Below are 22,784 nucleotides of genomic sequence, written 5' to 3' on the forward strand. Positions count from 1 at the left end.
ACTATATAAGCAATATAAGCAATGCCAGATGGTTACCACATAAGACAGACAGTTGAGTGAATGCCAGATAAGACAATCACAAAAATGTGTTATGACATGACACTTTTATGAAATCTGTTCACGTATTAAACCTCACCTGTCTTCTGTTAAAGGGACCTGAAATGCGCAGGATGAAAAGACAATATAATATTCTTCCTTTGCAGAACCCGGTGAAGGACAACTCTCTTCTGTTCATGCCAAATGTCCTGAAGGTCTATCTGGAGAACGGGCAGACAAAGTCTTTTCGCTTCGACAGCAGTACCTCTATCAAGGTGTGTGTGTGTGTGTGTGTGTGTCTGTGTGTGTGTCCATGTGTCTGTGTGTATGTGTCTGTCTGTGTGTGCTCCAGCCCTTAAGGCATACTCAGCAAAATTAGCAGTCTCTGCAGCATGTATAATTTTAAAGGGAGAAATTCATTTAGAGTGCAAATTAGTGTGTCTTGGTGCACACACACAGACCGTTAAATTCAATCACTGTATGGGTTCCATTTGTTTGAGCATCTCATTTATTTAGGCAAGGTGGCAAAGAGCATATTCAAATTTCTTGACTTGTAGATTCAGTTTTGATCCACTGTGGCTCCCAGCGTGTAGTTGAAGCAAAAGAGCTGAGTCACTCCTTTTCTCAGCTTCACTGCGAATACTGTAACTGTTATCTTAACAAGGCTTTTAGTTTTAATATTGATTTACAAATTCTATTTAGGTCGTTAGAACCTATACTCTGACATACTATGACCTGTATTATAATTCAATGCTTATATTAAATATATGCTATCATCATCATGTTGTTCATAATATTCATTTGAATCCCACACCAGCATGATTTTTATTGTCATTGTCAATTATCGAACTTGCGAATTAGAGGCTATTTTAGTTACGCTACTAAGCTAGCAAGCTCAGCTACTTAGCTATTGCAATAGTTATCCAATGTGAGCTGGTATGCTAATGTTAGCTAGCTATAAAGGCTAATTTGACTATAGTAGCAGATACAAATGACTGATAAGATGGGGTTCACGGTAAATACATACCTAACAAAAGTAACTAATAAGGAAGAAAGATCCTGGTAAATTTACATAGGAAATGAATATTCTATTCTAAGAAAAGGAAAGGAAATATTCTACTATCTATTCTACCTCTGCTTTAAAAACGTATAAAATAAGTGATCAGTCCTGTTGGCAGAAAAACACAGTCTTACGCCATCATATTTTGACATGTTTTACGCCTGAGAAATTATTGTCAATGGTTGTCTCCACTCCACCCACCGTCTTTTCACATTTTCATCTTTTGAGATTTCTTTTCAAGGTTAATGTTTTGTTAGTCCATGAAGAATGCAAATGTGAAGCACAAAATCTAGATAGTTTAAATTTGCAAATAGGACATGCATAGTGCCATTATGTATTACAAATAATTTCCCCCACGTTTTACTAAGCTGTGTTTTCAGACTGGAACAATGACAAAATAAAGAATACCATAATATATAACCTATTTGATCATCTCATTGCATCATCTCATGTTAGTACAAAACTAAAAAAGTACATTGATTTCTTGTATACTACAGTAACTACAAACATCAACACACTATGATAATACATGCATACATAACTATTAAGCAACTACTCTGACTAAATGTTTAATGCGGTGTATTTACTTCAGGATGTGATCCTGACCCTGCAAGAGAAGCTGTCAATCAAATGCATCGAGCACTTCTCCCTGGTGTTGGAGCACAGGACGGAAGGCTCTGGAAGCAAACTGCTTCTCCTGCATGAACAGGAGATGCTTACTCAGGTACGAGATGTTTCCTCTTCCATCACTTTCTTTGTCTTCTTTGAGTCTGACACATACACACACACACACACACACACACACACACACACACACACATTCCTGCTCAGTATTCAAGAAGCATTTGAACCCTAGTGTCATTTATCAGCACTGGCACAGCAGGGGCGACAGCTCACATTACACCTACCCTCCCACACACACACACACAAATGCACAACCACCCACACACACACACTCATCCACAGTGCCCGATCCATTCTAATGAGGTTGCGGGATCACAAGAGGACAATTTTAATATTCATACCACACAGTTCAGATGTGAAGTTCTGCACACGGCACACACACACACACACACACACACACACACTGGCAGTGTGACACGCTTGATAAAACATATACACGCTATACTGTAATACAGCTGAGTGTCAATCTTTGTGTATGGGAGAAAGCTGGTAGTCCTTGAAATAGAAAATAGAAAATAAACTCCCTCGCCCTTTATAGACATGGTAAATGGTTTATAAAATGTAATCAATATTTAAAAGATGATGCTGGTCTCGTGGTTTTGTCTTGAATAAGAAATTGAATCAAATGCACGGACAACCACCGCAAGCACGTCCGTTTTTTCAGGATTACTGCTGCTGAATTACACAACCATGTATTTATGTTGTAAAGTGGTTTGAATAACGGCATGATTATTAATGCTGCTGCTAGTACTACAACTGCTTTTACTGTCACCAGCGTTGGAATTTAACTAAATACATTTACTGAAGAACTATGCTAAAGTACAACTTTGAGGTACTTTAGTATTTCCATTTTACGCTGGTTTGCACTTCTACAACAATACATTTGAGGCAAATATTGTACTTTTTACTCTGCAGATTTTTACATAGCTATAATGATTTCATGGACTATGATGCTTTAGTAATAATTAATCACAATAAAATAAAATGTGATGTGGCCGGGTTGGATCAGTGGGTAGAGCAGGCGCACATATATTTAGAGGTTTATGCCTCGACGCAGAGGTCCAGGCTTCAACTCCGACCTGTGATGATTTCCTGCATGTCTTCCCCTTTCTCACCTGTCCTGTCCATTAAAGGTGGAAAAGTCCCCCCAAAAAAGCCATTCTGCTGCATAATGAATACTTTTATCCTTAATTATACGTTGCTGATAATACATTCAACTTAAAGCTCCAGTGGCCAAAAATAAATTGCGTACCACAGCTTTGAGTAAGTCATTTGGAATGCAGGTAATGGATTCTTTTTTCATCATAGTATTGCTCAATCAATTTTGTATTGCACTTCTATAAAGTTAGGAGAAAGATAAAAATGGATGCAATTAGGCTGACAGTAGGGGTCAAGCGCCAATAACACTGGATCCTACAGTTCCCACAGTGCAACTGTGTTGAGTCTTACTTTGTACATTAAACCGTCCCTGCCTTTCTTTCTTGACTTGCACCCAGTATCAGGACTGAAACTAGGTGCAGAGACTAACATGTTTATTAAATTGATGTTATGTTACACATACCACCTTTACACCAATAATGATTGCACAGTAGCACAAACCTGTTGGTTTTTTCGCTGCTTTTTCTTTGTCTGTGCATGTGTTAATTCTTCTGCTCATCGATGACCCTCCATCTATCTCTTTCTCCCTTTCTGTCTCCTTCCTGTCTGTGACCCCAGGTGACCCAGAGGCCTGGCTGTGACAAGATGAAGTGTTTCTTTAGGATCAGCTTTGTGCCCAGGGATCCTGTGGAGCTGCTCCGGAGAGACGCTGTGGCATTTGAATACCTCTATGTACAGGTGAGCAAATTCACCAGTAAAGTCCTAAAACTGATTCAGTAAAATGCTTTGTCCAGTTTGAGAGGGATACGATCGTGGCTTGGAAATGATTTTTGGTGATTTACAAGTTACAGAATGGATACTGTCAGGACAACATCCTCATTTGCAAATAAAGTCCTCAAATAAACCCACTCTTGCATAAACTACTTGTCTCTAAAATAATAAATAGCTTTCCCGTAGGATTCCTTTGATAATTACTCAAGTGAAATACCCTGAGAGAAGGAAAGCTAATCATCTTTTCTTGCCAGAGTTCACCATTTTGTGCTTCCGAGTCCTCCATCAGGGACTGGAAACTGTATCCCTTTTGAAGGAATCTCAAACCACAAAGGTTGAGAACAACTTATTTCAGTTTAGCAGGGATGCACTCCTGCTGGAATTGTTCGATGGAGTGATGAAATGCACTTCACAAGCCCAAAAAACGTGACTTTGGGATTCTTATGTAACTTTGCTTCCTGCTTTGCCATAGAGTTGTAACGATGTGGTCTTGGAACGGTTCGGCCCAGAGCTGAAGTACGATGCTGCGCTACGATTGGCTGCTCTGCAGATGTACATCCTTACCATGACAACCAGACAAAGCCAGAAGGTCTCCCTGAAATACATCCAGTAAGTTTGTGTGCAAATGACGTTGTGTGTTTTGACACTAGCAACATAATCTGTAATGTTACTATACTGTTCCATCAATTATAAATAATAGACTGAATTAGACATTTTTTTTGTTTTTTTGATGGGTTTACAGAACTTTATCAGGGATTCATTGTCTTATTTCCCTCCTTGGTTAGAGACATCTTCAATCGACTGTTCTGTTCTGTAACTGACAGTTTGTCTGAGATTAAATGTCATCCAAGGTCTAGTAGAAGTACTTTTTTTTCCAAGAGTGACTTTATGCAGAAAACAATCTCCTCTCAACAGAAAGGAGTGGGGTCTGCCACTGTTTCTGCCTCCCGTCGTGCTGTCCAGCATGAAGGAGAAAAACATCAAGAAGGCTCTGACACACATCCTAAAAACCAACCAGAACCTTGTGCCTCCAGGGAAAAAAGTAAGCAGCTCTCCTTGTTTTTCTTTGCCCTTGTTAATAAACTTCTGACACACACACACACACACACACACACACACACACACACACACACACACACACACACACACACACACACACACACACATGCATACAAACAGCAGTCTCTCTGCTTTTAAGTATCCTAAAAATAGCATCGCTGTCATGCTCAACCTTGTAAAGGTTCTCACCCTTGTCAACATAAGACCCTCAATGAAGCCAGCCCTTGAATGCTAATGTGAAAAAGCAAAATTAATTGTCAAACTGTGTGCACAATAAGATATTCATATCCGCACATGTCCCAGTCAGGAGCCGCTGACTTTTTAGCTCTTTGTAAAACTGTATTAATGATACGGCCATTGATTCCGTAACACCCATTTTTACTTTGACATGTACAAATCCGCAGCGTGCTGAAACAAAATTAACCCATGCGACAGTGTCAACTTAAGCAAGTGATTTACTATCAGCTGTCGTGCAAATAAGGTTAGCTGCATGTTAATCTCAGTTAGACAGTTGGAATACAATTGTGTTATTTTGGTCTCAGAGAAGACACAAATGCTTCCAAACTGAATTATAGATGCTTGTGGATGAGGCAGAAAAAGTACTGTACTTTGATTAAAAACCCACAGCATTGCTCTTGGTGACATGTTTCTTCGCTATGGGCCGCATAGTTTATTTTGAGTCTATCCCACATATACACCATCATGCTGCCGTCACAAGAGCACCAACTATGTGTTAATCCTAGCTAAACGTCATGACTCATAATTCTAAGAACTACAGAGCCCAGCTCTTTTCAGAAATGACTTTGCCTTTTTTCTTTTAAAATGACTATATACTTTTTACCCATTTTTAAAGATGGACATCTTTAGTAGTGATAAATGAGCTTGGCGCTGAGTGCCTCAGACTGGGCAGGGAAGTAAGAAAGTACTGAGAGAAAAAACACATTACTGGTTTTATTCTTTTCATGGGATTTGTTACAAAAAGAAAGATATAACAATAAGTTGTCAGATCTTTAGGCAATCTAGGTTGGGTGTGACTCTAAATTCGGTAATTCCAAGTCTAGTCTATTTTCTTTCACGATATCCATATTTCATATCATTATATGGCATCCACATTCTTTCAGTGTGTCTAAGCTCTCTATGTGTCTCTATTTTTACTATAAAATACAATGCATATCCAGTGTGAAACTCGCGGTTTTCTAAATGAATAAATCAGACATAAAGGGTCAATACAATTAAATAACGTCATCCTACAGGTTTACATCTCATAGTGGACATACAGAATATAATAATACTGTAGTTCTATCACCCCATCAGAGTTTGCACAACACCCTAATGCACCATATGGATGAATCACATTTGTCCTTTTTATGTTTGCCACTGTAATAGCGCTACTTTTCAACCCAAGCCAGTAGATGTTTAGAAGGTAGGTGTTGGAAGAACACAGAAGAGAATATGTTTATAGTGGTCAGGCTCCTCTGTGATTGGTTAAATGTTTTACATGTTTAAGTGAGTGATAGAAAATAGAAAATAAATATTATGCATATATTCTAAAAAATGATCTACAAGATAGTCTCTGAGCCATGAAGCGTTCACTGAAGCGGAATGATTGGGCAACATCACTCATCAGCAGAAATTAGCATTGCTCTATGTCGGACTTAATCTACCCAACACAGCTTCATGTAGTGGATGAAGGAACGTATTTCACATTAAACACACTGATTAAACACATGTGTGTGTGTATAATGTCTATAAAATGTCAGTCATACTTAGGGAATATTGATCTCTTCCCTCCAAGCCTCGAGCAGTATGATGAGCTGACAAACCATTTGCATTCACAGTGGCAGTTGATATCCACTCTGTTCATTAGGGAGAAATACGGCCAGGCAACGCCAGCAAACAAACTGACATGCAATTCAAAAACATCAATGCTTCAAATTAGCTTTCTCATTACAGCCTTGAGGTTATCACTCAGTCCTTACCAAAAGAGGCTGCTCGCCTAGTTTTGTGGGAAGGCAGTGGTTAAGAATTTCATAAAAACTGATGCCTGGCAAGGTCAGACGTCCCATTAGCTGTTTGTTTCTGAGACTGATGGCATTCTTAAATTTAGGTGCAACATCAGGAGACTGTACAATATATATAGTGTACCCTATTAGTCTGATGAGTATTATAAGTGGTTTAAAAGGCAGCTTGATATATGGCACATATAAACATAATACATGTCTGTTGTTCTTTGCTTTGTAATTCTGTGTGGCCTGTGTTGTTTTTATCTTCTACTGTTTGTTTATTGTAAGGTGTCCTTGAGTATCAAGAAAGGCGCCCATAAATAAAATGTATTATTATTATTATAACTTTTGCATTACAAATGTATTGCCTTCCCTGGGTGTGTGGTGCTGAAATACAGGGACACTCAACATGCCAGTTATGAATAGAAAAAGGTATATAAAAATCACATAATCTGCTTTGTATAGAAGTGAAGAATTAACAATAAATATATAAAACATGCAAGGTTGTCTCATTGCAGTGAAAGCATCAGTACAAAAATGCACTTTTGGTGCTCTCAAGTTTGAATTTTGAAATTCCCATGACCCTAAATGGCTGAAAACATCCACACAAGCAAGCCATAAAGAGTACCGCTGTGGAGCAGCGCTTCAGATTTTGATCAGATTTGAATGACATAATGGAATATAATGGAAAATCTGTGGTCCAGATCAAAATGCCTTGAGAGTGCTTTACATTCTGACATAAGAAGACAAATGTGTCTGTTCAGGTTGAAGTGATTTGGTTTTGGATGCTTTCTAATGTATTACACTTCTCTCCCTGTAGCTGACTGCGCTACAGGCCAAGGTGCACTACCTGAGGTACCTCAGCGAACTCCGACTTTATGGAGGGAGGGAGTTCAAATCAATACTTTTGGTAAGGCCATTAGTTCTGGAAAGTATTTGTTTGTTTTGGAACTGCATCTCTGCCAGTGTTAAAAAAATTTAGGATAAAAGTTTGTCATAGCGGATTTGTTTTTGAATGACTTTTAACTGTTGTATGCATACACACTATTTTCTGTAGCAAGGGGAGAAGCAGACAGAGGTGACGCTGTTAGTGGGCCCACGTTACGGCATCAGTCATATCATCAACACCCGGACCAACTTAGTGGCCCTGTTGGCCGACTTCAGCCATGTCAACCGCATAGAGATCCTCACTGAGGATGAGACCAACGTCCGACTGGAGCTGCATGTGCTGGATGTCAGGGTGAGCACAGTTATTCCGCCCTACACAAATGATAGCATCTGTTGTTTTTCTTGTTCCCTCCTTATACCCTCCCTTTTCTCCTTTTTTCACAGCCCATCACACTGATCATGGACTCCAGTGATGCAATGAACCTTGCCTGTCTAACAGCAGGCTACTACCGCCTCCTAGTGGATTCCAGGAGATCTATCTTCAGTATGCCCCACTGCAATAGCACAGGAGGCGAGGACAATAGTGAGTTATTATTAAATATGTGTGCATGTACATGTGTGTGGTCAGAATCGGATGGATTTGCTACTCCTTTATACAAAAACTGAATTAAAATTGTGCCTTTCCCCAGCACAGTTTTCCTCGTGAAAGTTGTAGAAACAATTGGCAAGGTCTTTGTCCTGGCCGAACAGTCCATATAAACCATTCAAACAAGCTTAGAAGAAAAAGACTTGAGGCTTAAAACGATACATTTTTTTAAAATCGCGATTAATCGCAGAATTTCTATAGTTAATCGCAATTAATCACATGTTTTATCACATGATTAAAATTCTATTATTTTGCATTTCAGAACTGTTTTTAAGTACATATTAACAATGGAAAGCAATTCTTACCAGTGGATCTTGATTGGGAATCAAGTGAATGCAAAGAAAGTGGCTTTATGAACTTGATTTTAAGAGTTGTATTTGTTTATTATTTATTTATTCACTGTAAACAAAAGAAAAATATGTGAATCTAGTCACACATTTGAATCTAGAGTCAATATAGTTTGCCGTAACTCTTAAATAATTTTGACTGCTCACTGACGTCCAGTGATCACCTTGCATCACTTTGCAGCAGTTCCTGTTTGGCTTCTCCTTGTCGTACAGGCTGTGTATGCGTGCGTGAAACTACGGTCCCCCTTGATGGCAATGTATAAGACGGGTCAGAACAAGCCAACCGTAGTCTTTAAGACCGAGTCTTTTACGATGCTGACAGGTCTGCAGTTAGTTGCCACCCATTTTGCAAGCGCGGTAGTCATTTTTTTGGATTTTCATCCACAGGTCGGCAAGTAGCAATCTCCAAAATAGTGCTTTGCCTGAGCCCACTAGCATCAACCTGAGTCACGTTAACTGTACTACTATGCTTAGCTCGTAGGTGGTAGCTCAAGCTTGACGTTCTTTTGTGATATTTTAATTCGGCTTTACACAATGTGCATATGGCTTTCGACCCGTCTGGGAGTTTTGGAAAATAAAAAGCGCCATTCAGAATTGTGTTGCTGCTTTCTTTCTCCATCATGCCTGCAGCCTGCAGCAGCAGGATGTGTTACGAGGAAGTATGGCAAAGTGCGGCAAAGGGTCAAAATAGTAGCCTGTTAGGCACGATGCGAAGCCGAGTGAAGTGAAAATAAATTAATAAATGGCGGCTGCGATTAATGCGATTAAAAAAAATGAACGCGATATGCTCGGCCCATAATCGCATCACGATTAACGCGTTAATGCTCACAGCCCTATTAAAAATGTATGCTTTACAGTGCAGCATAAAACCTCAAAAGTATTATAGTGAAGCACTCAAAAAGTCTAGTGAAGAGGAGGCAGCCACTTTAAAATGTAATCAACATAAAATATGTAACACCTAAAATAATAAGACCTTGTATTGCTGTGTTCTGCAGGTCAGGATCGTGTCTTGGAATGGCCATACAGCACATCTTTGGGGGACAACGAGGAGCCATCACCCAGCCAGGGAGAGGTCTACAACAGGGACTCTGAGTATTCAGACAATGGACGGCGAGAAAACAGCATCTCTCCTTACTCCCAGGAACCCCAAAACCCTGACAGAGACCTTGGGACACGGAGAAGTCCGTTGCCCCCTCCTCTTCCCCCCGCTACCAGACACAAACCTCAAGACTCGCCTCGGAGCCCCAAAGTGTCATTTATTTTTGGGGGGGACCCACCCTTGAACCAGCCTAAGAACATAGGCTACGAAAGACTGTTGGAGAGCCCTGAGGTAGCCGAGCACAGACCACCCTACTTGCACAACAACACAGACTTCCGTCCACAGGACAGGGTGCCGTTCCAGTTCAGTGGTCTGACGCATGTCTATAGTAACATTATAACTGAGGAAGGTGGTGAGGAGCCACTGCTAAGGGATCTGTTTTATCGTGACACAACAGACGACGCGGAGGATGACGACGACGCTTCCTGCGAAGAAGACTCCACAGGAGGGACACCAGTGGGTGACGACCGAGGAGGTGGGGATGAAAACGGTGGCAACCAAGGAGGAGGGTTAGCCACTGCAGCCGGCAAAGCTTCCTTCCTCGCGCTTTCCGCTTCTAGCGATGACATCATCGACCTGACGTCGCTGCCTCCTCCCGAGGGAGACCAGAGCGTTGACGAGGATGACGACGACACACTGCTGCAGACACTCAACCTAGCAATCGCAGCTCCGCCACCAGGCTTTCGGGACAGTTCGGATGAGGACGCGGCGCCGGAGGGAAGGCCGCTAAGCACACGTGACAATGACGATATCCCAGTATCGTTAATTGATGCCGTTCCAACACACGGGGAGGGGGAAGGGAGCAGGGGAGGGGAGAGAAGGCTGGACAATGAGGTCATGAATACTCTACAGGCACTGGAGGCGCTGTCTGTCTCTGAACAGAGGCCTCCGCCGCCGCCACCACCACCACCACCACCCAACAGGAACAATCCAGGTCTGTTGAATTCTGATGCAAGTACAGTAATGTTTGATCACCATCATTTACGTCTTTGTTTTAGCGTTGGATTTTACTCGCCGTGACTCGACCCAAATAAATCCTGTGTCTCCGTCTGTGGTCTTCAGTCTCTCATTTGATATCATTAGACCACTAAAAATGTGTGGGATTTTAATTGTTCGTTTTATCACAGAAAAGTTCAACATTAACAGTGTAACTATTTGCTCTTTTTGTAGTTATTTTTTTTGTAGTTATTTTTTGCCATTTAGCTTTAATTCTCTCTTGCCCTCTTTAAGTTAGCAAACTCCCAAAACACATTCATGACACCAGAGCAGAAACTGTTTGTACAATGTGCCTTCTCATCAATTACAAATATGGTCATAGCTCTGTGCAGTATTTATTACAGTACACATTTAAAAGCAGCTAGCTTAGTTAGCGTCATGACCCATATTTAACTCTGTATCTCTTATCTTCTAGGTGTTTACACGTCTCGAGGCCCCAGCCAAGAGTCATCCTCCGATTCTGGCAATGAGACCAACTCCTCAGAGATGACTGAAATCTCGGAACTGGCTGCTACTCACAGGCTCAATGAGAGCCACATGCGTCTTCTGGTGGCCACAAGGGAAGGGTACCAACCTTTACTTGAGGAAAAAACAGAATTCCCCATCTCCCCGAGCACAGCAGGAACAATACAGAAGAAAGCCCGTAGTCCGACACGACACCTTCAGCCTCCAGCAGTTCCTCCAAGACGAAGCCCCCTATTGGACACCGCATCATCAGGGCCGGACAGCTTGGTGGTGAGGTCCCAGACTAACCTCTCATGCACTCTACAGCGCCCAAGTTCCACCACACCAGGAGGCAAGCATCACAAAAAGTCTGCAGACTCCAGTGGGAAGTACAACACCTTCAGCACAAGGGAAGGGCATCGGGGTGAGAGTGGTGGAAGCCGCTGCCATCTTGAAATGGACCAGCGAACTTCATTCTGTGAGAGAGGGGAAAGTCAAACAAGACAGAGTTCTTTTTTGGCAGAAAATCCTGTAGCTGAGGGCGTTGCAATGAACAATCTCCCCAATGACCATCACAGAATCCCCCGCCCTCCCTCCACTACCTCTGATCGCCTGTTAGATGTTGCCAACTCGGGGGACTGTGGTGCAGAAAATGGCACTGCAGCTGTTGAGCAAGATGAACATCTAGTTGTAGCATCATTGCTGTCCCCAACCAAAAACTCCAGATCAGAGGGGACCGACCAGGGATCGGACATACAAAATGACCATCCGCCGATTTCTAGACAGCAGAGTGTTGCACGGTTGTGTGAGTACCATCTAGCAAAACGGATTTCAAATTTGCAAGGAGAAGCCCACAGTTCACTACAGGGTTCTCTGTGCTCATCACTGGATGCTGGTGGCAGCACGAACAGTAGTGCCTGTGCCACCCCGACTGACTCACCACTTGGCCCTGGTGCGGTTGAATCAAAACGCCATCGTTTGCAAAGGCACCCACTTTCTAGTTCCTCCTCCTCATTACTCAGGGTGCTAAACTATGAAGATAACAAACCTGGAATCCCTCGTGGCGTCCCTAGCCAGAGCACTCAGGGAAAGGACCTCCACCCTCATGCAGACCCTGCCCTCCTTCGGAAAATGCTGCCCAACATTTACCCTCCTGCTGCTGGGGCTGAACCAGGCCGGCCCTCCTCAGCCACACCGTCTAAGCATAAAGAGACCACAGGTACTGGGAGCAAGAGGCCCCACAATGATCTGCATGCTAAACAACAGGCCTGTTTTAAGGGCCTGAACCAGAAGGAAGGCAGCGAGGCCTACAGACAACTAATTAACTATCTAACAGTCAGCCAGATGCATCAGGGAGGGAAGCTGCATAGTGCAGGCATGGGAGGGGCAGTAAAAAAGGACACCAGGCGTTTTATCACTAGTAACCCTCAGCTTGTTGAAATGGTTAAGAATAGGGGGAACACTATTGCTCGCTGCCCATGTATGCCTTCCTCCATATCATCCCCATTCCTCAGCCCAAATGTAGTAACCCCTAATGCAACCACCGTGCAGCTGGCAAATAAAAATCCACAGTCATACCATTCTGCCACACTTCCTGCCAAACTCAAGAGAAGTTCTGACATGCATGCTCAGAGACTGAATGACATGAATGAGAGTTTAGATTTCAGGCAAGCTACTGCTGAGAGGAGAAGCTCTTTTTCTGGCTTGGAAAGTGAACTAGAGAGGAGTGGTATGGACCCAGAGCACTTCCTGTCACTGTATAAGAGAGAGGGCTGTATCAGTCGTGATGGGGCATTCATTACAGGTGGAAACCGTGAGGGTGGGGGTAACACTAACCGTCCCCCACCTCGGTCACGAAGCCAACCTAGTAGCAGCACTGAGGACTGGTTCAGATCAGACCCGAGGGCAAAGCATGCAGTTCGTCAGTCTCCTCAGTCTCGTCCTAATGATTCTCTTTGTTTCTCTGCTGCCCCCAGTGTAAGTGGTCAACGAGCAGAACTCAACACCATCTCACTAGGAAGGGGAGACCACCCTTCTGCTTTTATCAGGCAGACATCTACTGGCACTAGGGCTTGCATCACATCTCCAACTCCCAACCCACAATCTCCACCACCTCCCCCGCCACCACCACCTCCTCCACCTCCTTTGTCTCTTCCCTCGAAAGCCAACTCTAGCTCCAGCAACTCAGGATGCATGCAGGATACCATCCATTCAGTCCAGTCCCGGCAGAATCACATTCAGGCTGTTAACCCAACCCTACAGCAGACAGAACCCTTCTGCAATAGCCTGCAACGGGGACGGGAGCTCAAGCGCAGCTCCAGCAACGTGACTGCCAGTTCTGGTAGTGTGGAGGTTCTGTTTGATAAGCCCACTCGAAGCCGGAGCCAGCAGCCCTTGTCACCATCTGTGCCCCAGCAAGGTGAGACCAAAGTCCAGCGGAGGCCAACAAGGAAGCGGATCTCCAAGAGCTACTCCCAAGGATCTGTTTCTGCCCACACGTGCTGGTCTACAGGCTGTACAATAGACAGTAGAAGGGCGTCTGTGGCATTTCCATTGCAGAAAGATGCTAAACACATGAAGGGCTCTCAAAAACTGGACACCAGTCCCTGGAGATGCAATGGGCCTTTTAGCTATTGTTTCTTTAAACGTAAGAGTGAGGGAGAAGAGGATGATATTGAGTGGGAAAGGCCCAGAAGAAGCCGTGGTGAGAACGATATTGAGAATGGCAGTGCCGCTGCATCAGCCATATTGCCCTGTGGCTCGGCAGTGGATGTAGCTGGGGAGCAGCTTTATGGGGAGGTCCTCAATAACATGAGCTTTAGCGACCGTCTCGCACGAATCAATGCACTCAAGGACCGCATGTATGGCTTCCCTTCCGGCTTCATTGATGTCCGCCGTGACGCCAGTGAGCTCATTGCACTGGTGAGATCCAGCGTAGGTCGCTGCGACCGTGGACCCCAGATGCCTCTCCAGGACGTATCCCAGTTCAAGCAGCTCCTCTCTGTTGAGTCAAAAGAATTAGGCCGGGCATGCCGGAGGATGGCACAGGCCCACAGTAGTCCTGAGGAGATGCTGCTGGCTGTAACTTGTAGCTTCCAGGTGCTATGCTGTCTCTGCGAAGCTTGTATGTGTCTAGTTCGGGGGCTCGGAGCCTCAGCCTCACACCAACAGAGAGAGGTCGTGGCAAAGGTTGACGAGGTTGTCATGAACTATATCTGTTTACTCAAAGCTGCTGAGGCTGCCACCGTGGGAGCACCAGGGGAGCACAGCGTGAAAGCCCTGGTCCGCCACTCCAGTACCATGTCGGCCATTGCTAACGCACTCACCCGCTCCCTTAAAACGCTGCTTAGCAAGTAGAGCCTACTCTTTATTCTTTATAGCGTGGCCTACGCAGTCAGTAGAAGTCTGTCTTTAAGCATCTTGTTATTTTTTGGTCTGCTGGAAAAGTCATATATTTTTCATTTAAGGTCTGGACATCTCCATATCAAAATCAACAAAGACTTGTTGCAGTTGCCATTAAAGTAACAAAAAAATGAGTACGATGCTGAAAGGCAGTCATATCTGACTACACTTGCTTTTTCTGATGACAATATTGTAACGTATATTTACAACGCCATACTGTCACAGACCTTTGTAATATGATATGTACCTAATAGATACCCTTTTACCTGTGCATTATGTAACTTATTTAATAAATGTATATAATGTACATACATACAATATAATTATATTATTTGCCGTAGCAGTTCCAAGAAGCCATTGAGTGTTCAGCTTAATTTGCTCTAATATTGTTCAGGGCTGGAGTAAATTCACTTTCAGTTCAATCAGTTCATTAAGTGCAGTTTTACTACAGATATTTATAATGTACATGTAGAAGTAGAAGTAAACGTGTCACTGTCAGTCCACTGAGAAAATTGTTGCATCATTTTATTCACAAGATTCAACCTAATCTTAGGTTGAATTTCTGAATGACTATGTAAAAGTGAACTGATTTCAGCCCTGTTGAATTACAATACAGTTTTTTTGCAAGATGAGAGGAACATTTGTTGGAAATGTTAAAAATACTATTTATCTACCACTGCTTCATAATTAACCATATAGACTATTTTCAGCTAAGAATGACAAACAGTAAATAATAAACTATCCCCCCGAAAAAAGAAATATATTAAACTATAATGATGTGTTAATATTAACAATTTATAAAATATTTTAATTTATTACGAAATTTGTCAGATTGACCACTGTGTTAATTATATCTACCGGTAATACTTTTTAAGTTTTTGTGTTTTATTATCATCTGTTTTGGAATGAGTTCTGTGCTTGAATGAATTATTATTCCTCAATATGTATCAAGATGCAGTTAGCTCTCTTGAGAAGAAATAAAATTCCTGTTTTTTTTTGTTTTTTTTTCAATAATCCACCATCCTATTAAAAACATTTTACAGATATTTCTGTGTCTCTTACCATGTGTCTCTTGGTTTGAATGGTTCGATGTACCATACAATAAGCACTGTTGTGTTCTGAGCGTTATTACATCTTAAAAGAAATATACCACAGCCAATAAGTTTAATGTCCATTTCATAAAACATTGTGACTTTGTGGATGAACCCTCCACTTAACTGAATGCACATCATGCACATGTAGATTTTAACATGTTTTCATATTATTTTTTCATATATCTAGTTCCAGATATTTGGTTATTACGTGCATTAAGGATGCAGTAGAGAGAAAGTTTCAAGGTACCTTTTAATGTTCTTTTGACTAATTCAAGGGTCCATGACAACTGAAGCACTGCAGATGGTAGGGGCAGTAGCTGGAGCTGCACCTGACTTGAAGACACTTATTATCCCAACAAGGAAGGAACGAAGTAAGGAAGATTAATTTCATATAATTTGACCTGGTCCAGAGAAAAAAAAAAACATTGCCACTGCCAGGCACAAAGCATGGTTAGAATGAAAATATTGTTCTATATGAGTTTAAAATTCGGTTTAATTGGCAACATAAAGACTGATTGAGGGTGAAAGTTCAATGACTCACCCACCACCTCCACTATCCCCTCCGTACATTACTTTATGGATTTAGGAAAAAAGATTGTGATGAAAATCAATAGTGAACATTTCCATGACACACAGGACACTTTTAGTGTAAATGTTTTATGTCCACCTTTATGGCATGTACAGTGTATAACAGTGTTACAAAGTACAGTAATAACACGTATGACATTTTGTATGACTTTTTATGGATTTCTTGACATAATGCCTAATGCCTAATGCATACTACTACTATTACTTACTTTTTTATAATAAAAATGACATACAATACTATGAGTATACTGTGAGTGCAGTATGAAGAAAGCATGAATGGAGTGAAGGAACTTCTCAGTTGTGGTCCGGAAACTCGGCACTCTTCTGGGGAGACAACAAGAGGAAGAGAGTTTATTGGATTATTGTGGTTTAGTAAATATGTGTCCATTTCTTTTTCTTAAGGAGCAATAACAGATACTGAGACACAAGGTAAAGCCATTTGTGCTGAGAACTGTAGCTTACAAGCAAAGGACAGGCAGTGTTTCATTAACATCATTTAGTATCTAAACTGAGCCCTTAGGTCCACCACATGCAGCTGCATTGCAATCCAGCTGACACAAAGTGCGTAACAAATGACATGTGTGATACATATTAATATTAGGGCTGCAACTCCTGGTGAAATAAGGCCGGTGAGCTCAACTTCTCCTACAGCTGATTGTCTGATATTAAATGCTGTAGGTTTTTGCCAGGCAAAAATCTCCCAAGTGAAATGACAGACAAAATAAGTTCCAATACTATGGACAGCAGGTCAAACAAGCTATGCAACTTCTGTATCTCTGGCATTATAATGGTGGGCGACCACACTTCTTTACTTACTAAAAACACACACAGTGCTTGGAAGGGTGTGTTTGATTTAATGTTCCTGTGTTTGATTTTTTTGATGACCAAACCACACAAATGATGTCAGCAACATTTTTGTGGTTGGCTGACAAATTACCAGCAAAGTGGTATGGTTTTGAAAGTTTTGTCAACATTCACAAACGATCCTGTGCAATTACACAATTTAAATAAATGCAATGTGTGTGTTCAGGGATGCATGCAGCTCAGGGCGGGAGGAGATTATTATTATTATAATTATTATTATATTATTATGAAGGTTGGGGTAGTGGTACCGGAAAGAACTTGAATCTGCATTCACCCTTGGCTGTATTATTTTCATTGTTTTGTCTACAAAATGTCAAATTCAAAATCCATCTGAGTGGAGAAGATGGAACAGGCTAAACGTTCTCAGAGATTTATGTAACTAACAACAGCACTACACCACCAAGCCTAGCACACTCACAAGTCCTCTCTGAGAGCTTACCAACAACTCTAAAACTAACACTGCCATCGTTGTCATGAGCTAAACACCATTCAGCTTCAGCATTAATTCTTATATATGCTTCATATCGTGTATGAAAAAAATCTATCAATGCTAAGTGACTGACTGATTGAATACACGTCTAACCCAGAGCCATGTCTTTCTCTATCACTCTGGTCTAACCACTGACATATATAAACCCATAGACAGAAACACCTAACTATATAAACACCCTGGTATGGTTTGTGTCACGTGATCTTTTTCCCAAGCAGCAGAGTAGTGGGGGAGGACCTCATTTGCATATTGGGCGCGTGTTCTACACATGCTGCGACGTTCACCAATCAGGACGACACATGCAACAAACCACGCCCGCGCGGCTGCTCGTGTCGCGCGCCTCAGCAGCATTGTACAGACAAAAGTTGTCAGTCTCTCATTGCCTTTTACAGCAGACTTTACAATCGCGGTTTTTTTGTAGCATTTAGTTAAATTTAAGCAAGGTTGTCTTTGTAGTGGATATTAGCGTCCTCGAAAACTGGATTGACGCTTTTAAAGCAGCTGCCGAGGTCACCAGCTGAAGCCACACTACTAGCTAAGGTTACCGTGGAAAAGATAGTGTTGGGCACCCTGCGGGGTTTAAAGTTTGGCTAACAGTAGCATCACTTGCAGGTAGTTGGCTCCATATCTTAGTTTGGTCACAATGGCAGCTGTGTGCCATACACGACGTGCCTTGGTGGAAATACCTGCTCCACAGCCCAAAATTGCAGGTAAGTCTGAAATATGACCGTATTTATTAATTTAGGCTGCGAACTTAGTTCTTTGTGCAGGACGCGCCACTTTACTATCATGCTAATGTTATCACAAGCGCGCGCCAACATGTTGTTAACAATAATTTTAACGTGGACCGCTGCGACACCTTTTAAAAAATTCTGGTAAAACATTTCAACACGAGCCACTGTCACCCAGTTTTAACTTTTAACTTTGTTTGTTTTTTTACAGCTCGAATGAGAAGGTCCTATCTAGAGATTCTAAGTGCACGTTTGGCTCCATCTCCATTTCCAAGATGGAGAAACTCAACTTCAAACACTAAACGTGTGCACTCCTGTAAGTACAAATCAAAACCACTATCTGTCTAACGTGTTACCTGCTAAACGAATGTGTGGTTGGTTTGTGAGCTGCACAATGGAAAAAAAAATAAACTTGTTAACGTTATGACGGAAATTGTGTTTAGTGTGAAGTGAAGTGTAAAGACTGGTGGTTTTCAGTGTGCCGTCTTCTACAACTCCTGTTTCCCATTCAACGTTGGGGATTCTGACATGTAGTAATGAAATTTAAAATACTGTTCAGACCGTAAAGCTGTTCTGCTTTTATCTGACCATTAAAAACATTTCGGAAGTAAATGCCACTACTTGCCAACAGATGACTAGTCCCAATTACGTTAATTACTCACCCAGTGATTGATTGTTTACCACAGCCCTTGTTCGCTCTGGTTTATAATTGTCTTAATTTTATACCTTTGTTTTGCAGTGGACTTGTCCATTGGTGGGGTGTGGACTGGGAGGATGGAGGAGGAGGAGCAGCAGCAGCAGTGTGAGAAGATGGACGAACACCATACCCCTCTCTCCAAACAGCAGCTTGTACAGCTAATCAGATCCCTCATCTTAGTTGAACAGGTATCCCTCCTGGCCATTTCGCTTCACTGTATTCATAAGAGAGTTTTCAGCCAAAGCTGAATTTTAGTAGCCAAGATGTAAACTAAAATACTACTCAACTCTGAACCATACAATTTAATCTGAAAACTAATGTATTGCATTGCATTCTAGAGCCAAGAGCCCAGGATCCTAGCATCTGACTTGAAGTATCTCCAGGAAGACCTGCAACTAAAGAAAGCAAATGTTTACAGGTCCATACCCTATTCACGGCTTGGCTCCAACAGGGATGCTCACTGCTACAGAAAGGCATATCCTCACCTGGTGGCCTTCAAAGTGAGTATCATTAGTGTTAAGCCATGTTTGTATAAATGATGACTTAAAGAAACCTGCAGATTTAATTTTACTGGTATACTGTCCAATTCTCATTTGCAGGAAAGTGATGCATTTTATTTTAGATTTGTAGTCATTGGCTCTTCATCATCTTTAAGCACACCGCTGCTATTCTTTTCTCATTGAGCTTTTAGTCTTCATAAAGTGAATTTTTGGTCACTGAAATATTAAAAACTGCAATGCCATGTTACCTGGCTCTGTAAGATGGGTGTTTCATTGTTATTCTAAGCCATTACCTCCTTATCCTCCCCCTCAGGTTTCGTGTCAAGAGTGGGGCCAAGTTCTTCTGAGGAACAAAGAGTGGGACGCTGTGTTGGAGCACACATTGATGGCATGGCGCTACACCAGCGAGTTGCCACAGTGGGATACAGTAAACCATAACGCTCTCCGAGAACAGTGTTACAGCATTTTGGCAGCTCACAGCCTCACTGCTCTCCAGCACTACCACCCTGGACCAGACAGAGGACGCGAGCTGCTCAGAAGGTAACCCTTCAGTTTGTAGAGGCTTGTGAACAGTCCACGTAAAGATCTTAAACAATACATATGTACATTGATAGTGTGCTAATATTCACACTAATTATATATCCTTTTATAATCCGATTAAGGGAAAACTCAACAAGGAAATTATCATGTTAACCGCTCAGTTTGGTTGCTTAACCCAGCCTTTCTCAACTGGGGTGCTGCGGCCCTCTGGGGTGCCATCTGGCTTTGTCGGGGGTGGCGTCAGGAGTATTTAAGCAGAGCGGGATGCGTGAGCAGGGAGGATTTTGGATGGAGCGCAGAGCAGCTTTCTTAAAAGTTGAAATGTCGCCTTATCTCTGGTTTCGCTCCGGTCCCACTCACACCACGAGTGTGAGTCTGTCTCTGCGTTACTGCAGCACAAGCAGTAGCCTACATGCAGATGAACGGCACCCGCTCTCCCGAGTGCACGTTTTCCAGTGGACCTTTTGCTGGGAGAGCTCTGGGCACTGCCTTATTTTTCTTTTGGAGTGAGCAATGTGCGTGGAGTTGGAAAGAAAAGCTCTATGAGCAACGAGCGGGAATTCTCACTACTCTGCTCGCATGCTCTGGTCAAAATACATTTAAAAAATAAATAATCTACAGGTACAACTTATAAAACTAAAGATCATCAGCCAACTCATATTTGTCTTGCATGCCCCTTTCCTCGTCAACTTCAGGGTCAGCGAATGAGGGCTACATCACCATGCAGTACGAACATAGCATACCGTGTTTTCAGTACAGCGGCCTCTCCGTGACTGACGGAGCAGAGGCGGGCTTGTTTACTTCATAGATGAAATGGCGCTCAATCCTCAAACAACCTACGAGTTGAAACGCAAATTAACATCCATTGCTTTTTTTTTGTTTGTTGAGAAAACCATACCTGGGTTGAGAATGACTTGTTATAAAAGTGTAGCCTACTGTATGTCGAGAGAGAGGAGGATATTTATTCAAGAGAATTTTTATTTGCAGGTTTTGCAGGTGTATATTTTCAAACGGGGTAAAAAAGTCTGCATTTTATTTGACCACAGTTGGGTTTTTAAAAAAGTGCTTTTAACATCTCATGTGGCTTTGACCTACAACTGAACATTTAGCCCATTTAGTAGAAAATTAGTATTCACATGATGTGTGTATCTCCATTCAGCCTAAAAATACCGATATGATTGTTGGTCCATATCGCCCAGCCCTACTAACAGATGGCTTTTCTGTTTCTATGTCTCTAGGTTGAATATGGCTCAGTTGCACAGCCAGTCAATCGGGCCATGTATTCAGGAGTTGCAGAGGATTATGGGATGTGCTGATGACTCCTCCATGGACACAAAATAACACAAGAAACACTATCTGACCAGCTGGCTACACCCCAGTAAAAAGTTGCTTCATAGATGATCTAAATTATGTATATGCGGTACAGGGCCAAAAACATTCAACATGGTAGTGTTTGTTTGGAAAAACCACTACAGTATTCTTCCAAAGGGCATGGTAGCAACTTAAAATCTGCCAGTTAATGCAGGTTTCAAAATGTAATAAACTACCTCCTAAATGGTTAAAAAGGCAATAAAAACCTCTTAATCACATTGCATTTTTATATCAATTGGAAAGTATTGTTAGGAATGTAACAATTGTTGCATGGCAGACATGTATTGGTTAATGTAACGTTATGTCCATATGTTAACTAACCGTGACAAAAAACATGTTTTCTTTTTAGAGGAACATTCACATTCTGAGAAATGTTGCGTTCGGTTGGTGCTGGCAGCGATATCATTAAAATATTTGTATATTTTTAGAATTTTTGTATGGAATGACTTGAATTGACCATTGCAATGTTAAAAGTATGGAATGGCCTTGTTGCTATAATGGTGTGTGTGTTTGTGTATTTATGTCCTTGTTACTGTTGGCAATACTTGAAACTGTGGCCTTTGCTGTCTTTGACCATAGTTATGTATTATATGTATGTCTTGTTTATAGAGAATTGTTGGTGTCACTGATTGCACTGGTGTCATTTGTCCTGAAAACTTGAAAATGTTTTGATAAAATAGATTTTCCTAATTACAATAAAGTCATTACTATGAACTATTGAAAAGCTTGTTCATCTTTTGTGTTTTGGCCTCAATAACAAATAAATGCATTGCTATAATCTTCAGGTACTTGAAGTAAGCAGTTGTTGCTCTTTGTTAAACACAGTAACTGCAACGATTGAAGTGGTGACCATGCAGTTACCAGAGAAACTACAATTTTACCAAATATGTAATCTGCACTGAAACTTGCTGATGTGCTGCTTTATATTTTGTGTTTTCTTCCGATAGGTGGGAATTAAAGCTTTGTTGGGGGGGTGGGGGGGTTGTAGTAGAATTGCAATAAATAGCCATGCTTTTCCCCCCCTCAACATTACAAATCTGTATGCTCACAGTGTAGTTTTGTAGTTAGGCTAGTGCTCGTCTGAAATTCATTAGTAGGCTGGGATAGCTGATTTGTAGACTGTGGCGTTAAAGCACCCTGATTGGGTCCTGCTGCCTCTTAAAGATGGGTCATTTAGTAGATAATGGGATCAGTCATTTGTCCACTCTTGGCAGTGTTTGAGTCCTGCTGCTTAAGTTACCATTGTACACCACTAGGTGGAGCTCACGTTGCACCATTTTACAGTGTCACTGTCATCAGTCTGGCTTGTGACTTCAATTGAAAAGCAATGTTAATAGCACTTAAGAAACAGCTGTTGCCATGGCACTCTGTAGAGT

The 22,784-nt window shown here is 41.9% G+C and overlaps 2 protein-coding genes across 6 annotated transcripts in view; both read left to right on the forward strand.

Annotated features, from left to right (window-relative positions):
• Window positions 1-15,576, forward strand: part of LOC120554593 (FERM and PDZ domain-containing protein 4-like) — a 70,031-nt gene extending 54,455 nt beyond the window's left edge. For 4 of the 5 annotated variants that reach the window (XM_039793579.1, XM_039793577.1, XM_039793578.1 and 1 more), the window contains exons 7-16: window positions 204-311; window positions 1,689-1,820; window positions 3,497-3,616; window positions 4,122-4,258; window positions 4,565-4,691; window positions 7,532-7,621; window positions 7,769-7,951; window positions 8,044-8,182; window positions 9,588-10,625; window positions 11,103-15,576. In XM_039793579.1, coding sequence (XP_039649513.1) covers window positions 204-311; window positions 1,689-1,820; window positions 3,497-3,616; window positions 4,122-4,258; window positions 4,565-4,691; window positions 7,532-7,621; window positions 7,769-7,951; window positions 8,044-8,182; window positions 9,588-10,625; window positions 11,103-14,488 — 5,460 coding nt within the window. In that variant the 3' untranslated portion in view covers window positions 14,489-15,576. The remainder of the gene's footprint in view (window positions 1-203; window positions 312-1,688; window positions 1,821-3,496; window positions 3,617-4,121; window positions 4,259-4,564; window positions 4,692-7,531; window positions 7,622-7,768; window positions 7,952-8,043; window positions 8,183-9,587; window positions 10,626-11,102) is intronic. The other variant, XM_039793580.1, reaches the window with a different exon arrangement.
• Window positions 15,577-17,862: 2,286 nt separating this feature from the next.
• LOC120554027 lies at window positions 17,863-22,127 on the forward strand. The gene is made up of 6 exons (XM_039792599.1): window positions 17,863-18,279; window positions 18,512-18,616; window positions 19,040-19,185; window positions 19,336-19,497; window positions 19,811-20,037; window positions 21,276-22,127. Exons 1-6 carry the CDS (start codon window positions 18,213-18,215, stop codon window positions 21,376-21,378), a joined length of 810 nt encoding a protein of 269 aa, XP_039648533.1. The 5' UTR covers window positions 17,863-18,212; the 3' UTR covers window positions 21,379-22,127.
• Window positions 22,128-22,784: the final 657 nt, after the last annotated feature.

The sequence above is a fragment of the Perca fluviatilis genome, chromosome 24 (assembly GCF_010015445.1).
Source record: "Perca fluviatilis chromosome 24, GENO_Pfluv_1.0, whole genome shotgun sequence".
Taxonomy (NCBI): Eukaryota; Metazoa; Chordata; class Actinopteri; order Perciformes; family Percidae; genus Perca; species Perca fluviatilis.

What these genes read in the sequence shown, in the direction of transcription:
- LOC120554027 (XM_039792599.1), top strand. Translation starts at nt 18,213, where the DNA reads ATGGCAGCTGTGTGCCATACACGACGTGCCTTGGTGGAAATACCTGCT. An exon ending in CACTAAACGTGTGCACTCCT is followed by an intron (nt 18,617 to 19,039) that starts GTAAGTACAAAT and finishes TTTGTTTTGCAG; the next exon opens with TGGACTTGTCCATTGGTGGG. An exon ending in CCCTCATCTTAGTTGAACAG is followed by an intron (nt 19,186 to 19,335) that starts GTATCCCTCCTG and finishes ATTGCATTCTAG; the next exon opens with AGCCAAGAGCCCAGGATCCT.